The sequence below is a fragment of the Desmodus rotundus genome, chromosome 5, assembly GCF_022682495.2.
Source record: "Desmodus rotundus isolate HL8 chromosome 5, HLdesRot8A.1, whole genome shotgun sequence".
Taxonomy (NCBI): Eukaryota; Metazoa; Chordata; class Mammalia; order Chiroptera; family Phyllostomidae; genus Desmodus; species Desmodus rotundus.
In genome coordinates, this window is record NC_071391.1 from 102,290,666 (window position 1) to 102,308,995 (window position 18,330).

Here is an 18,330-nt window from a genome sequence, read left to right on the forward strand (position 1 = left end):
TGCAAACAACAAATAAACAGAGCTCTGGATAAATATCTGGACTATGTTTGCATAAAGTATGAAACAAGGCATTATCACAAATAAGTGAAACAGATATCATGACAGAAATCAGATCAATGAAGCACATAATGACATGCAGAGAAAAAGGACCAGAGGACACTGTGGGATTCAGGACCCACTGGAATCAAGGGGTGCCTCTAAGAACTTTGTGTAGTCTGGGCTATTTTAAGTCCATCAAAACATAATTCATACGGCAGGAAGTTTGAAAATTTCCGCCCTCCCCTACCATCCCCCTTCCCCAGCATTATCTCCACTCCTGTTCCTACCACCTTCTTTTGCCAAAGAGCATAGGATTCAGCACACAACACACTGCCCCCAGGACAAGTCTTCTGCTCAGGAAAAGCAAACAAAAGAGAACCAGGAAAACGAGGCAGAGCTACTGCCTGCTTTAGCTTTTGTTCTGAGGTTAGCACAGAGCAATACAGTGTATTTTACATGGGCTAAGTTTACATACATCCGTAAATATGGTTCCTATTTCTCTCTGTAACAGCAGCTATAAATTATATATTAGAAGTATCTGACTCCTTTTTCCCCATAAAGGTTTGGCAGGAATTACTGAGGCCCCAATGAAAGGAGGTCAGTGATTGGAGGGGAGTGACTCCCTTCATTCATATCCTTAAATTGATGAACTAATTCAACAGATATGTGCTGAGCACCATGTGCCAGGCACAGTTAGGGATATTTCAGTAAATTAAACAGTAAAAACAAAACAAAAATCCTTCCCTTTGAGGCACTCATACTTAGTGAAATTCATCTACCTCACCTCAATTTCTGAATCCTGAGATCCCAAATCATCTAGAGTTGAGCCCATTAGAAGGTAAATGTGAAACAAACAGGGCTAATATAAATAATTATACTAATTATTATGAGTTATTATTACTGTGGATTTCACAGAGTGCTTATCACATGCTAGTCACTATTCTAAGTTCTGTACAAGTGTTAACTTATTAAGTAGTCACGAAAATGCTATTGTTGGGTGCTATTACATTGAATCATGTCCCTCACATTTTAAATTTTAAATGGAAATAGTGTTTACAAAGGTAATCAAGTTAAAATGAGGTCATTAGGGTAGGCCCTAATCCAGTATCACTGAAAACCTTATAGAAAGGGGCGATTTGGACAGACACACAATAGAGGGGAGAGAATATAAAGACAGAGAAAAGACAGTCACCCATAAGCCAAGGAGAGAGGACTGAAACAGACTCTCCCTCACAACCTCGGGAGAAACCAAACCTCCTGACACCCTGATTTCAGACTTTTATCCTCCAGAACTGTGAGACAATTGATGCCTGTGGTTCTAAGCCAGCCAATCTGTGGTACTTTGTTATAGCAGCCCAGCAAACTAATAAAGGTACAACCATGATTCCTTGTCACAAATAAAGCCAGTGAGACACAAGGACATCTGGGTAGCAAATGGAGTGAGGGTCAAACTCAGACAGTCTAGCAGCAGCAATCACAGTCCTTATTCTGCTCTAAAATCAGCCCATTTATGGCAGAGAGATGGATCCTGAGCAGCAGGGAGAGTCCACTTCCATCTACCAGAAAGGTATTGCTAACACTGGTTAATCACGTAAGTAATTCCACTGCTCAGCCCAATTAAACCTGCTATTCACCACCCCGTGGCTTCAAAGAGCTCTATTTCAGTGAGTCATTCTAAAAACATACTACCTGAAAATATTAACATTTTTCCTCAGCCCAAATCTTGTTGATTGTGTATTTCATTTAACTGGAGATACAGCTCAGGTGTGATTTGTTCCATACAGATAATAGCTCAGAAAAGCCAACTACACAGTGAGACAATTCTATCTCAGCCTCATCAATAAAATCTCAGGGCGGGGGTGGGAATGGGGGGCAAGCATTAAATAAGGGAGAGTTAGGTCACTCAGGCTTTGCTATATTAATCCAAGATCATCTTCATCTTCAAAGATTTCAGTTATTTCTAACAAATACAAAAGAACTTTCAGAATTTCACTTTCCTTTCTCCCACCTCATCTAGCACACATGCACAAACACCCCCCCCACTTCCAATAATATTTCCGTTTCACATTTTGTTTGCTATTGCTTTTTCAGAGGTTTTGCTAGTAAGAATAAGGTAGCCAATATTTACTGAATGCTTACTACATTATCAGCGTGCTAAGCACATTACATGCTTTGTCTTGTTTACTTGTCCCTCCAATAACTCTCCTAAGCAGGTACTATCAATTTCTCCCCTTCACACGTGAGCAAACTGAGGACTGATAAAGTGAAATAACTTGCTCCCACCCACATGGCTCACGAGTAGTAGAGCAAGGATTTGAACCCAGTTCTTGATGGTCTGCAGAGCCACAGTCGTTCCACTGTGCTCACACAGGATTTCCAACCAAGGAAAGATAAACTACTAAAGAAGAAGGATTTCTCAGTGGACTGTCCAGTGACATTTTTCCAGGGTGGGAGCATTGCTGGATCATGTGTCATCTTTTCTAGTGGCTCCAAATACAGAGAGGCCTCAGGCTCTTGATTAGTCCCAGAGCCCCAGGCTCTGATTAGCCCCAGGCTCTTGATCAATACATAAAATTGTAGTTTAAGGGAAAACAGCCTTAATCTGTCCAGATGCTTTCTGAGAGAGAAAGTTTTATGAGAACTGAGGAAATACGAAGGGAAAATGGAGTGGGGGGGGGCTTGCTAATAGCCTCCCCCTGGGGCCTGGGTCCTGTTCACAATGCCTCCTGCACTGGGAGCCACCTCCTCCCTACCTTACTGCTAGAACACTACTCTGCAGGAGCTCTGAGGGAAAGGGGATGGAACAGGGCACCAGCACCTTCACACCACAGGACACATTTTAATACGCATTCTTCACATTTTTCAGTGATTAAGTGCTTTATCTTAAGGGCCCTGCTGGCTACACATAAAAGTACTAAAAAATATGGAAACATTTCCATTTGCCAGCCTTCATGATGACCTTCAGAATGACCCCTCTACAATAAGGGAAACAAGTACTTTCATTCAGCATCTGAGATCAAAGTTTTGAGTCTTCACTCTTCTGAGCCTGCCCAGCACAAGCTGCCCCCGTTCTCAAGAACAGAGTGGAGTACATGCGTTGTGCGGACAGGAGGGTGTGCAGAGCACAACCACCGGTCCTGTTATGAGGCCAACTGACCCGCAGGACGTGGCTTCTGCCTGCAGTGGATGAAGGAGAATGGAGATAAGGGAGATGGGGAGGATGAGTCTACAAAAGACAGGGAAACTCAGTCTGCAGGCTAGCCACTCACCCTCATTTCATCAATGCACAATCAAACAGCATAGCTGGATTTGAAAACATTAGACATCTCAAATGTAATTAACAACTTTGGACTGGCATGAATATGTAACGTACACATTGCTTTGCAGATGCCTTTTCTGTCCGACAGGCTGGTGCCGACTTTAATGTGGAAGAAATCCATTTTCATACAAAGGTAACCAAGAGTGACAGGAAATAGGAAGCCTACACCATTTATCTTCTATGAACTTAAAAAAAAATCAGTTAATTGCTTTTCTAGGAAGCTATTTTGTAGAATCACTGTACTTTATCTTTATGCTCTTATTCGTGGTATAGTGATTTTAAAATGCCCATCATGAAAACACGATGATTAATCAATACATCTTAAACTATTTAATTACTTATATTAACAAATAAAATTTTGATCAACCAAAAATGGTTACTCTGTTCTTGAGGATGAATTCTCAACCACAACTGAAACTCCTCATACACAGTCTATTCACGGAAGTTAGAATTTAAGTGCTCCTTTCCTTATCACTAAGGAAGGGCAGTAGCCACTGGTTTCCTTCCTTCTCTGGCTTTTCCAATGCATTCTATTTCCATCCATCAGAGCCCTCTGCAAGAGCAGTTTCAAATCACAGCTGTTTATTAAATTAACAGCGAACAGAGACTAAACTGTGTATGTTTTGGAATACCACTGCTGAAAGTGTGATCTTGCCAAACAATTTCACAGCCTCTGAGACCCATATTTTGTCTCAATAACATTGCGTATTAGACTTTTTCATAGTATTGTCTCATTTTTGCCTTGCCTACATCATCTAGCATCATTTTCAAATTCTATGAAGTTTGAGGCTAATATAAAGCACTCTTATCAAATCTAAAATTATCACTTTAATAATAATTTATTATTGTTCCATGAACTGAAGACAGATACACCAGGAAGCTAATGACACAGATGCTTCAGGGCCTCCTGAATAGAGGTTTCTCCAAGGCCCCAGGAGGGGACCTAGCAATATGCTAATATATGATTTTGGAAAAATTTCAAGTGCAAGACATTTTTCTATTCTGATTTTCCTAAAGACGACTCCCAAAACAGTATATATTGTGGGTCCCACAAAACCTGTATCTGGCCCTCCAGGTAAACAGTCCCTAACATCCATATCTTGAATTACATGTTAAAGGGAAAACATTAATTTTGTCTGTCTGTGTGACACAAAAAATAATTCACATCAACTGGAAATAAGACCTAGTGTGCCCTACCCCAGAACATTCTAGAACATATGCTTCAGTCATTTGTTAAGCCCCCTGACTCTCACCTAACAGTAGTCACCCGTCCAAGTGGCACTCTAGGGAAGGCCCACTTAATGAGGGATGGCATCAAGAGTAAAAGACTCGGCTGTAACAACAAAAATATATTTTTCATTAAACACAAAACTGAGCTAAGAAAGGCCAGCCAGGAGGCAGGTGTATCAGTTAAGGAATTCCCTTGAGGTCTTTAGCTTCCACATCAAATTGCACTAAATTTTTCTACACTAATCACCTATTATAGAAGACTACAGAATAATGAGAGATAACTTGCCATGGCAGCAGATAGAGTACAGGTGTTGTAAGGGAAAGAACGAAGAATTAATAAGTGTAAAATCAAGCAAAAGAGATTCACAAATTCTCAATTTAAAAAAAATAATGTACAATAGTTTCTACTACAAGGATTATGAAAATGAGAGAAGAGTCCTAGGGCTAGAAAGATAATTTTAAATTTAGTTTGGACTTCAAGTGACAGAAATTGCAAAGTATAAGCTAAGTGCTGGCATTTAATTTATTCAATTCATGTAAATTTCTTGGAAGCAGAGATCACAGCTTAGATTTTTTTATAATGTCTCACATCCCATTATACCTAGTCATCAACTTGATTTTTTCACGAGGAACGTACACAATGCCGCACAACTGTATCTGTATCTTCCCTGGCTTCGCCATTTTTCCCTAACACTTCCTTTTAGCTCCCAAATTCTTCACACTGTCACAGTCTTACTCTATAGCTGTCACCCTAAAAAAGTATAGTCGAGAAATACAAGCTCCCTTCAGGTCATTTCCTCTGTCAATTTCCCTAAAAAACACATTCTCTGCTTCACTGGAGATCAGTCAACTATTGAGAGGCTATTTTCAGACAGGTGATATCTGTGTAAGAAAAAATAGGCATTGATATTTTTTAAATTGTTTTATTTTCCCCCCAAAATAAAAGCAAATATTCCCTCAAAAGTAAAATCTGACACGCTGATAAAATTCTTCAGTTTCTATGTTAAGAATGTGGATTTTATTAAATTGATCTGTAAAATTATATAGCTGCTAAAAGGTATTTCTTAATTTCTTGGAGTAAAAACAAACAAACAAAAAAACCCCTTTGAGTCTGACGGTTGGGAAATGTAACTTACAGGTTATCACCCTGCTACTAACTGGAAAGAGCCATTTTGTTATTATGATAGTGGACTGATTAAACACAGCAGTGTTACAAGATTCAAATGACCCTATTTTCCATAAAATGCAAAGCTGTCTGCTAAAATAAGCACTGTATATCCCACTGACAAAAAAATCCACCAATTATAACTTTGTACTATGAACAACAGTTCTTACCTCTTTCCTATCAATTCGTGATTGTGCTCTTTGAAGTGTTCAGTATAGAATGTTAGGAAGAAGCAGGCTGACTGGTTCAATGTCATTACACGTGGGGGAAGTGAAACACTTCCTGTATCAAAGCTCTAATTTCTGTCAGTCTGACTCTATCTCAGGCAGTTCCCTCCTCCTGTGATTACCAAACGCCAGTCCAGTATGTCATTCCTAATCTGGGGTCCTGCAAGGGCATCCTGAAAGTGTCCTCATTATTAACAACCCGCCCACAAAACTAATGAAAACCATCTAGTTAATAAGCTGGACTGGGGCTCAAACATGGCTTTTAACCACAGCTTTGTCAACTCATTAGATCCCAAAATAAATAAATTATTATGAAATAAATTTGAAGTTTCTTTGGTACATAAAAATCATTTTTAGCAAGAAATCAATCTGGATTAAAATTACAAAGGGATTCTTGATGGCTGCAGTCACCTCTGTTCAAGGATAAACCATGCTTTTTTTTTCTGGCCATTGCAGGTCATTTGATGACAATAACAAAAATCAAAGGGCTTGATGAACTCAGTGGCATAAGGTGGTATCTATGTGTGTTTCCTACAAACTTTAAAAACATAAATTCTTGCAGAAGTTACCTTTTTATCCTCCTATTAATTCCTAATGAACACTTTCTGGGATCCATCATAAATGAATTATCAAAAGATGTTACTGGTTACTGGTATACACATCATCGAATTTCCACATAAGAACCTGTGTATCTCAAACTAAAAACAAACTCTTCTCTAACAGTAGTATGTTGATTTCTCAATTGGTTCATGATGCTTTCTCAGATGATAGCTCAAAAATGGTAAGTTTAGCATTGTCAGATACTCAAGAAGATATGTTAAATCATTTTTCTCATTTGGTTATTAAATCAAATTAAGATACAAAGACTGTTCTGGCCACAATGTTACTCCATCTTTAAAAAAGAATATCCCAAAAAGAAAAAAAAATTGAACAGTTCTTAAGCACAACATTCTAGAACTCACATTTTACTTCAGTTAGTACAACCATATCCCAACAAAAGAAAAACATGTGCATTCATATTTCTTATTCATGTGCTCTTGACAACTGTCATCAATCAAGAATGTAGTATGAAATGTGCTTCTCTAAAACGAAACTTCATTTTCCATCCAGATTTCTGTTCAAGTTACTAGTCATGGCCTCTTCGCTATCTCTGTGGCTATGTGATTTGCTTGTTTTAAATTCTAATATTCCATACATTCAGTCTTCACATTGAAATAAAGTCAAAATGCAAGCCAGAAGAATGTGAACTAAAAGGTTTCATTCTCTTCATATAGCCTAAGATAATTTTTACAGGACACAGAGAGTCCTTACTGAATTAACACCAAGGAACCTGGATCTTAAATATTATTATATGGATGGGGCATCTGATACATTTGAATATTTACCATAATCAGCATTGAATCATTTAAAAATTACTTTCAAAATCATTGTGAGGTTTACTTTGTAAAAGTCCATTTGTCCTAGAACATTTCAAAACTGACCAAAATGTAAAATTTTTGAACTCTTTTATATAAAAATTATCTTGCTTACATACTAAAAATTATAGCTTTTTAGAAAATTTTTAAAGATTTTATCTATTTTAGAGAGAGGAAGAGAGAGGGAAAGAAACATTGATGCACAAGAGGAACACTGATTGGCTGCCTCTCAAACACTCCCAGCCAGGGACCTGGCCGACAACCCAGGCATGTGCCCTGACCATGAATCAAACTGGCAACCTTTCAGTTTGCAGGACACCACCCAATCCATTGAGCCACATCAGTCAGGGCTATAACTTTTTTAAAAAGATATTTATATTTAGAGAGAGGGGAAAGGAAGGATAGAAATATTGATCAGTTGCCTCCTGCAGGTGCCCTGACGAGGGAACGAACCGCAAACCAGGCATGTGCCCTGACCAGGAATCAAACCAGAGACCATTAGCTTTGTGGGACTGATGCCCAAACAACTGAGCTATACCAGTCAAGGCTAAAAATTACAGCTTTTGTAGTACTTTTTTTAGTATCTAATATCTCCATCGACACTGGCTTGTTTACAAAATATCCCTTGAACAAAATTCAAGAAGACATTCCTTCCTGAATGAAATGAGACACGTATACAACTACATTTGTTAGAATTTTTAAAATTCCGACTATAATCAATTTGATATTTTAAGAAAGCATTATTTATGCATACATCCTTCCTTATGGACTGCTACAATCCTACCACATGAAGTCAGTTACACGCTGAAGTAAAGAAACATGAAAATTGAATTCATACCTGTGAGGTAGTCACACAGAACTACTCATGCATGTATATAGTAAGGAGAAAAGACTCACCTCTGCTTGTTTGGGGATATTGAACTTGGAAAGCTTGGCCTTGGCTCTGGTGGACTCTGGCTTGGTGGCCGGGACTCCCCTATATGACGTGCAGTGCATGCTGGTTTCTGTGGAAGACTTAAGCTTTGGAGACTCATCAGGAGCCTGATCTTGGCCGTCCATTGGCCGCACATATGCAGTCGGTTTCTGCTGAACCAGGCTGGGTTTTGAAGCCAGGGATGGAGGAAAGTTCTGAACACAGTGTCCACTGCTGCTGTGCTTGGCTGGCATATTAGGTGGTCTTTCCTGGGTCTGAAGACCCACCTCTAGATTGCACACTTGTTTGGCCCGTGGCTGCTGCCTGCCAACACCATCTCCAAGCAAGGTCCTGAGAGAGCCCTGTTGTGCTGAGTTGAAAGAAGAAGAAGAAGAGGAAGGTGAGGATGAGGGGCTTGACACACAGTGGTTAGGTTTTTTATTATGGTTCTTTGGATTAGCAGATCTGTTCAAATCAATCAACCTGTGTCCACGCTTACTTGCTCTCTGCTGGCCATCAGGTGGCGGGTGCCCAGCCTTCTGCCAGCCCATGGTGCCCCTCTTACTCTGCTGCACAGGGACAGCTGCTGGTGTGGAAGATGCAGTGCTGCAAACAGATGAGGGCTGGGGCTGGGCTCTTGAATCTGCAACAAAATGTTCATCAATCTTGTTCACAGGAGCCTGAGGAACCCCAGGTTTGGGAACACCAACGAGATGACTCTGATTAGATCTATCAGTTAAAAAGTCTTTCATTTCATCATAATTGCCTAAGGTATTCTGGATCCGGTTGGAGAGCTCATCCCCCTTGTTAGTCTGGAGAAAGAAAAACATACCCTGTTGTTAGAGTCAACAGAAACATGGCAAATAATGGAGAGGTGCCTTTATCAACCCCAGAGCACTGGGCTGTCACATGCAGAATGCAAGCTGACAGATGAATCACAATCGTCATCTCTGAAGATGTCTGGGAGCACTCTGCACTGCACCAGACCCAGCAAGCTGAGGGCCCTGGCGTAGGCAAAAAAAGCACCTGTCCTTGGGACTGTGTGGCAGCTGAGAAAATCACACACTGTACCAGTGCAACTTCATAAAATGGTCCAGATTAAGACTTTCCAGGAGTGTCTCCTTTTCTTTTTTGTAGTCCCATGGGAAGCTTTTCATGAAAATTCAGATAAGGCTCAAATTGTTCTTTTTCCAATTTCTAAATATGTAATTATTCTTGTCAGAATAATTGTGACAGGCAAGAGAAGGCAGAGTGAAGTTTAAAATGAACATGGGGCTAAATATGCATGAAGCTGCAGGCCTAAACTATACACAGCCCCAAGCAGCCTAAGCTAAGATACTAGTGAGATTTGGGATGATATTCCATTTTGAAAAAGTGGTTATATTTCTGGCCTTTCTGGAATGAAAACCAATCCAAGTTTCTGTCTTATTAGCCCTATGAGATGACTCTGACACCAGCATGGTCCACACGTGACAGATATGTAACCCCACCTTTTTAAATAGCAATTGTTTCCTAACACCTTAGAAAACATAACAAATGACACTGACTTTGAAAATTAGTGCAGAGTTGAAGTCTATGTTATTGATAAAAATTACAACAAGTAACTCTCAGTATTAACACCAAGATTTGTCAGGGAAGGCCTCATTCTTAGTGGGCTGGGTTGTCTTTCCTAGGTTGAACATGCGGAAAACTAAGTGAAATTTGACTGGTCAACTCTTCTGGTTGAGACTGCTATCCCGGGGGTAAGAGGGACCAATGAGTGAGGGGTGCAGATGAACAACAGAAAGCCATTTACCTTGTAGGGTTCGCTGAAGAGGGAATAACTGGAATTAAATGTGCCATCATCCTGTTGAGTTTCCTGATTTCTCCTCTCTCGTTCTTTCCTCCGTAACACATTTCTATCTGGTTCATAGACACTGCATCAGGAGAAAGAAAAGAGAATAACCACACATACACACACACACAAATTAAAGGCTAAAATCCAATCTCACATCCACCCAAGTGCAGCAGTCTGGTCCATGGACAAATGGTGATGATAACAAGAACATGGATCAGATTAAAACTAGTCTAATCAAGCAGTACAGGCTCCGGTGTCTGATAATTACATTTTTTAGAAGGAAAAAAGTCCTTAGGACAAGTTCCAACCAGTACTAGGCCTCTCGGCCAGTTCTGTGAAAGAGGAAATATCTAAGCAACTCTGACTGAAAGTAATCTTAAGGCAAGTGGTAATTATTGCAATGTGTAAATAAGCACATTTCCTCCTATGACATAGTCTTCGAACGTTATATGGGAATGCTCCTGTTCTTTCCTTTTTTTTTTTTTTTTTTGCATGGCTGTGTTTCTGTAGTGATTCTTTCATTAACCAGCTCCCTAAAGAGCTGTTAAAACTCCATGCTGCAGTGGCTTTCACAGTTATGAGCCTTCTTCTGATCTCTGTTAATCAGTCAAGTCGTCAAACTAGAACTGAATCAATTTTTCCTTTTGATATATTTGACGCTATCACTCCTCCTAACTATGAAAAATGTGCCAGGAGGAAGAGGTACAGGCAACCAAAGGAGAGAACGGAAATTGAATTATGGTGTGTCATCAAGGAACTCGGCCTTTCGTTGGAGAAAATTAATATCTCTTCTCCTAAAATGCAATTATGAAGTGACCAGACACCAGATAACTGGGAGGACTAAGGAAGAAATAGTGTTCCTTCCCCCCATTAAGGAGAAAATAAAGGGCCTAATTCAACTAATGATAAGGAAGTGACCCGTTTAGTGAAGGAAGGAAACACTTTTTTTTCAGCTCATAGATAAAGAAATCTGGCTTCAGTGTAGACACAGAACCAATGCAACCAATTACAAAGAATGTGTATGTCCCTCAAAATGAGCACTGCCTTTGTTTCCTAGCAGAAGCATTTCATTTAAGTGACCTTACTACCATTTTGCTTAGACCCCCCACCTGTCCTTTGAGGGCCGATGCTCACGCTGGAAGCACGACAATGACCTACTGCCTGTGGTTCTCCCCTCACCAATGACATGAGGACGGAAACACCACCCGCTGTGTCTGCTCCCCATTGGCTTCACCATAGCACAGGGATGTTTCATGGTGGTGGTGTAAGGGTTAAACATGAAAGTAGTCTATAAAAAGGGCTTCCGAACGGCTTTTGGTGCCCAAATCCAATGTATTGCTATTAAATACTATTAATAGTGAAAGGATCTGTGGGTTCAAAGAAACTTAAGAAAATAATAAGGTTTTTTGTTTTGTTTTGTTTTTAGCTGAATTGCTAACTTGAGTAAAAGAGAGAATAGAGAATATTTGTGTTATATAAGTGTAGAGGGCACAAATAAAATAATCATAAAATAAATATTGCTTTTCCTCCTAGCTCTGCCCATTGGCCAGAACATACTTTAAATTCGCTGTCTCCTTGGCGAAGCTAAATGCTCCCGGTGAGGCTATAAGAGCACCTAGGGCACTGCATTTAAATTTAAGACTAGGGAATGTTAAAAAAAAAAAAAAAAAGAACATGTAGTCTATTAGCATTTTAATTCATCCTTAGTACATTACCCGAAGTTATTAGATTTGGGAGTCCAACCAGTGACCTTCATATAAAGAGAGACTGAGGCCACAGCCTAACCGAAAGGCTCGCAGCTCTCACACTGCCACCACAAAGAACTCTCTGGGTGGCTATGGTGACACTTAAATGGCATAAGGGAGGCGCAAGATGGAAATGACACTTTCATTCAAAAACAGGCTTCTAGCTCAATGGAGGGAACACAACTGTCCTGCCCTCCCTGTGGATGTTCACAATATGAAATCCCAGCTTTCATGAACATTCCACGGATTTCGAATGGGGACTTCTCTAAAGACACATGACTCATGCTGTGGACAGACACAAAGTGGGCTTTCACCAAGAGGAGAATTCCAGTTTCACTGTGAACTTGCTAACTTTTGGGCCAATACCAGCATGTGCAGTAAGCAACAAAAAAGCCTGCATTGCATGCATCACAGTCCTTCTCTTCACCAGAAGGTACGGCCACCTGTGAGGCACCTGTGTGCTGTGCCCAACTCCATGCGCAGGGACTCCCACAAACATGCTCCCCGCCCTCAGGCAGGTCAAGCCAACCAAACACATAAGTGATGTATGGTGTGGTCTTATGTAACATGGAGCAGGCAGGTGGTCATTTAGGGTGATATTGGGCTTCTGAGAAGACCCCCATGCCCAAAATAATACCTCCTGCATCGGCTGGCTGATGACTGAAATTCCACAACTAGAGAGTCATTCCTCTGGTTTAAGATGTCTTCTCCCCTGTAAGAAATGCAGACACCACAAGAAGGGAAAACATTTTAACCTGATCAGTCCTTGTATCCTAGTGAGCATGGGCTTGTCTGCTTTTTTGCCCCCAAGGGCAAGGAGGTACAAAGGGGCTCCAAACAGGAGGTGTGACAAGAAAAGGGAGGGACAATGTGGAGTGTAGCAATGAAAACAAAACAAATTTATAAACCCCACCCAGTTTGCAACCTGGCTTATATGTTTAAGACAAAGGCCTCAGGATAAAAATAAAAATCAATTAGGCGGATATCAGACTCACTGCATTTCCGGGGTCAGAAGTAAGGATCACTTCCAAATACAGAGAAGATGGAGGACAGGAGGAAGCTCCTCCTCCTTAACAAAACTTGCTTCATTCCCCAACCCCTTTAAGCTTGAAGATAACCAAAAGCACCCCAAGATGCAGGGCATTACTAACTAAAGTTCTCTAATGAGGTCCTGCCCGCATACCTAGACTACAGCTTCTAATACTAAAAGGGACTGAACCCCCTCAGGACCACCTACACATAATACACCAACAAAATGCACTGGCCGCCTTTTATGGGACCACCACGATGCCTGTGTCATACAGTACCTTCCACACCATCAGATGAAATCAAAGTGACCAAAAATGACAATCATCCCCCTTCTCCAGATGAGAACAAAGGAAACTTAAGAAGATGGGCAACACTTCTTCAACACCTTCCTTTCCAGAGGAATCTTGTCCCCTTCCCTGGTAGGCATCTCTGTAGTCTCCATTAAGCATTCAGCTCTTCCCAGCCCACCCACACCTTATCCTCACCACAACCCCCACGTATCACGGCAGATCTAGGAAGCTAAAGCCAATGTTATTGTAAGAGAAAGTCTGTACTTGCCACCCCCCATCTCTCCCTAAACATCTGAACTTAGATCTCTATCAACACTAAATGTTTTGATTCATAAAGACAGAATCTTCTCAATAGCGAGTCCACCATTCCACTAATTACAAGTGAAATCTGTATAGGTACTCATAGATAAAGAAATCTGGCTTCCTGGAGAACGGAATCCTGGAGAATGCCTTTCTCTTGATCTGTTGCCATTAAAACTCCGCTCCCTTCCCTCCTCTGTCATTCAAGCAATGTGAGGACCATGCCATCTGCTTTAAAAGCAAAGGAACCTTCCATGACAGGCTGACAGGCCAGCTTCTCTGGAGACTGAGCTATAGAGAATTCTGAATCCTGGCATGCCAATACAAGTATATATGCTAGACTCAATAAGAGCCTTGTGTTACGAGCTGTGTTTCTTTGTTACTAGCAGATGGTAAAATTTCTATCATCTGCAAAGTTGTTCCTGATTTCTGTGAAAATTACAAGAACTAAACTCCTCAAATGTATGTCACCAAATGTATTCATTTATTTTGCATGAAAGTGGAGGCAGCCAACAGCTACATTATTTATTATGTATTGCAGATGTATAACATTCCAGAAAATGAAGCTTTTTAATAAACTCCTTTTAAAAGATACTTATTTTTAGAATTAAAAAATAGCTGAAAAATAAAAAATGTAGTAAACACTTTATGATCATTTCCCATTATTTGTTTTTAATCTAAAAATTGAAGTATTTTGTAGGGCTCAGGCAAAATCCAATTGTTCTGGTTAAATAGGAATAGATGTCCAAACATGATCTTATTGTCATTTCCAAAATTAATGTATTTTTTAAAGATTTTATTTATTTATTTTTAAAGAGAGGGGAAAGGAAGGAGAGAGGGAGAGAAACATCAATGTATGGTTGCCTCTCATGTGCCCCCTATGCTCCCCCTACTGGGGACCTGGTCTGCAACCCAGGCATGTGCCCTAGACTGGGAATCAAACCGGTGACTCTTTGGTTCACAGGCCCATGGCTCAATCCACTGAGCCACACCAGCCAGAGCCAAAATTAATGTATTCTTGATCATATGTTAACAGTATGGAGCTAAATAACAATAATATCTTTGAGCTTGATGGCTTCTCCCTTCCACTGAGCTCAAAACATCTGTTCCTTAATTATCCTTACAATGTCTGCTGGAGAAAGGCAAGAGATAGTAGATATTGCTACATTAACTTTTTTGAAGATCAGGAAACTTAGGATAAAGGTTTGATCATTAAAATGATGTCCTAAAGAAGACATTATGTAAAAGGAACAGCAATGTCCAAAGTTCTTTCTTCCTGTCTGTCCAGGCAAGAGGAAGTGCCCATGAGCCCGGCAGTGGCCACACTTGCTACACCTTTAAGTCTACAAGCCCAGTGTTAATAAATAGTGATCATGAGCCCTGCAGCAGCAAACAGGGCAAGCAAAACAAAGGGAAGCTATTCTTCACACAGGAAGAACTAAAAGGAGAATTCTGGGCTATTATAATTTTTTTATATTTCCAAGACAAAAGACAAAAATCAGTCTCTCTCCACTGCACACATACACACAACAGAGAAAACTGGAATAGAGGACAGATAAACAAAGAAATTATAGATTCTAACGTAAGCCAGATGGTATCACCTTTTTCATAAAATCCAATCCATTCATCAGCCTGCTCCGATCTTTGCCCAAGCTGCCCTACCAGAGAGAAGAGTCTGGAGCTCATGCAGCCCTCCTCCAGCTGGGCCCCAGGGTTGACCCAGCTGGTCCAGCTGGCCAGGAGAGACGGCTTTCCTCCCTTCTGCGCTGATCCACACACAGCCTGTTTAGACCTGAACACTTTCTCTAAGCAAAGTGAATTGGCCATGAAGGAGGCTTTCAGCCGAGGGTATATATATAGCCAACTGCACCCTTTGACTAGAATCATCGAAGTGTACTATTCTTAAAAAAAAAAAAAAATTATCCTACCTACTGGTAATCTCCAGGCTTGGGATCCAGGAACAAGTAAATTCAAGGAAAAGAGAATGAACAACCTCTCACCTATTTCTGAAAAAAGTTATCATGTTTTCCATGTTTAAAAAATATTGCCCTCTTCAAATAGCAAATAGAACTACAATTCACTTTAGTCCAAAAGCACTTCCTGAATGCCAAGGTGTTAGATGCTAGGGAGACAATTAGGGCTGCTGCTGAGAAGCTGACAGTCTCACAGGGGTGTCCAACCCACAGCTCACAGGCCACATGCAGCTCAGGACAGCTATGAATTTGGTCCAACACAAAATCATAAATTTACTGCAAACCTTTTTTTTTGCTCATCAGCTTTCGTTAGTGTTTGCGTATTTAATGCATGGCCCAAAACAACTCTTCTTCCAGTGTGGCCCAGAGACGCCAAAAGAATGGACACCTTTGGAAGGGGGAGAATGGAGAGCAAGGTGAAGGAGCCCATTCTGAACAGAGAATGTTGACACCGTGTGATCAGGAGCACAGGGAATCAGGATTGCTTCTGGCAAGAGATCACCTTTGAGGGGGGCTTGAGAAAGGGGCAGATGGAGAAGAGGGAAGAGAAAAAGAAGAGCTTGAAGTTGCAGATACATAAATGACTATTAAGTGGCCTTTGAGAGTATTCAGAAGAGGTGACCCTTGCCCTCCCCATACCATCTTATTTCTTTAAACAGCATTTCCATTTCTTTGATTTATTCCACTGCTAACCTGTCATTGCTACCTCACACTACATAAGTTTATCCGATCCCTTTCTGAAAGCAGCTTTGGTGTGGAGTAAATTAGTGAAAAAACTTTATTTACAATTTGCATCAGGCCTGGCCTTGAAGAGCTTGATCACAGGGGAGACAATCTTTTCAGTCATGGAAAATTTACAGCCCTGGGACAACATGGTAACCTGTCCCTAGGGTGTGGACTGGCAGCCACAGGGCAAACAGGAAGAAGAAAAGGCACTAAATGGAGAGGAGAAGAATGTTTCCCAGGAACTCCCCTGCTCTTTGGAGCAGCAACATCAGAAACTGTGTAATTAAAAAACTTAAAGCACTATAAAGTTATAACAATTGCTTTAAATTTAGTGAGTCAAACTAACACCTCTTTATATTTACAAAGCAAATGGTAAAAGATCAGTAATTCTTCCCTAAGTCAGAGAAAAGCAAAGCTGTTGAAGTTTATTTGCAAATCCTCTCTAGTCTACAAACAGAGCTTGTGGACTGAAAGAAAGGTGGTCAGGCAGAGAGAAGATGGCGCTGGAACCAGAGCTTGGAAAAGAGGCAAGTATCCTCCCAACTGGAGTCCTTCAGGGTCCTGAGTTGTTGTAGCCACAGTTTTGGTGAGGGTGGTGGTGGTGGTAAGGGCAATGGTGATATGGGTGGTTGTGGTGGTGCTGAGGGCAGTGAGGATGGTGAGGGTGGTTATGGTGGTGGTGAAGTAGGTGATAGGTCAGTGAAGGCTGATAGTGGTTAAAGACCTGCGGAGGAGTCAGAACAGGTAAACAGTGAATATAGCAAACCCTTAAAACCTGAAGTACATAACTATGCCTCTGTTCACTTACATTAGGCTTTTCCTTTTGAGTCAAGTAATTCCATGCCTGTTTCCATGCCTGTTCACTCTATTCTCCCCAATAGCATTACACCATTGCCTTATCATCGAATTTTGTGTGACCCCCAATATTATTTCTACCATGGATATCTCAAAAAGGTCAGTCCAACCTTACTTGTTAGTCTCTGATGACCACGAAGGTTATCTCAATCTTAATCCGATCTGGACACTGAGAGCATTTACAGATCTCTAGAGGCCTTAGGGCTGCTGTTCTATGAGAATGGGCAAGGAATGAAGGCGGTTTATCCTATGATCGTTTCTCCCATACCACAGCTTTTGTGACACTTGGAAACAGAAGGGAGTCACAAAGTAACAAACACCCACACACAACTTTAGCCCACAAATATTCCAAAGAAAAACAGCCTTTTTTGATGATAATGCCACCTCCCCAGACCCATCAGGCCCATATTAAATTTTGCTAGTAACAAAAACTCGCCTTTATTACTACATGCAGTCACTGTACAAAGCAGTTTACACGCATGATTTCATTCCCTAGTTTTCAGAACCCTAAGAGACATTATCCCCACCTACCAGTGAAGAAGCCAGAAGCTCTGAAGTTAGTTAAAACGTCCAATTTCTACACCCAGGGAGCAACAATACTGGGGTCTGAAGTCAGGCAGTCTGGCACCAGAGACCAGATTCTTAGACTCTGCTCCACTGGCTCCCTGTGGAACTTGCTCGCTGACAGGCTTTGACAAATGGGAACCCCAGCCTTTGTTAGTGGAGCAGCCAGAAGGCTGTTAATTTTCAGATCATGACAATTTCAGTTTATTCTTCTACGATCTGCTAAGCATCCTTGGTTGATATACATTAACTTTAAGAATTCTTCTAAAATCTGTAATATGTAACTGGGATAAGGATTTCAAATGAGTCAGCACTAACAATTAACACTCAAGTCTCTGAATTCTATACAGTGAATTCCTTAAGGATTATGGAACACCACAGTAAATACATCTCACAATACAGCTAACGTAGACAAGCCGCTGCTGCAATGTGGTACTGGACACTTTTCAGTTCCTTACTGATCATTTACTGAGTCCCAGTTTCATTTTTAGCTCAGTGGAAATGATGGCTGTCCCAAATCTCTCTTGTAAATATGCTCCAGTGAGTTTTTAGACAGATGACAGATAAATGACAGCTTTGCACACCCAAGGGTTAAACACTGTTTCTGAAGGACTGGAAGTCTGAGTGCCATGAGAACAAGCGTCGGGGTCTAATGGAATTGTTCCATGAGAAATAAACTGCCAGGCTATATGACAAGCAGCTT

General features: G+C 40.8%; 1 protein-coding gene across 4 annotated transcripts in view; it reads right to left on the reverse strand.

Moving 5' to 3' along the window:
• AFF3 (ALF transcription elongation factor 3) overlaps positions 1 to 18,330 on the reverse strand; it is a 571,288-nt gene that overhangs the window by 425,609 nt on the left and 127,349 nt on the right. For 3 of the 4 annotated variants that reach the window (XM_053924521.1, XM_071221520.1, XM_071221519.1), the window contains exons 3-5: positions 10,104 to 10,224; positions 8,808 to 9,120; positions 8,293 to 8,678 (exon numbers count right to left, since the gene is read on the reverse strand). In XM_053924521.1, the coding sequence (XP_053780496.1) occupies positions 8,293 to 8,678; positions 8,808 to 9,060 (639 nt within the window). In that variant the 5' untranslated portion in view covers positions 9,061 to 9,120; positions 10,104 to 10,224. Of the gene's footprint in view, positions 1 to 8,292; positions 8,679 to 8,807; positions 9,121 to 10,103; positions 10,225 to 12,527; positions 12,603 to 18,330 lie in introns of all 4 variants that reach the window. The other variant, XM_071221518.1, reaches the window with a different exon arrangement.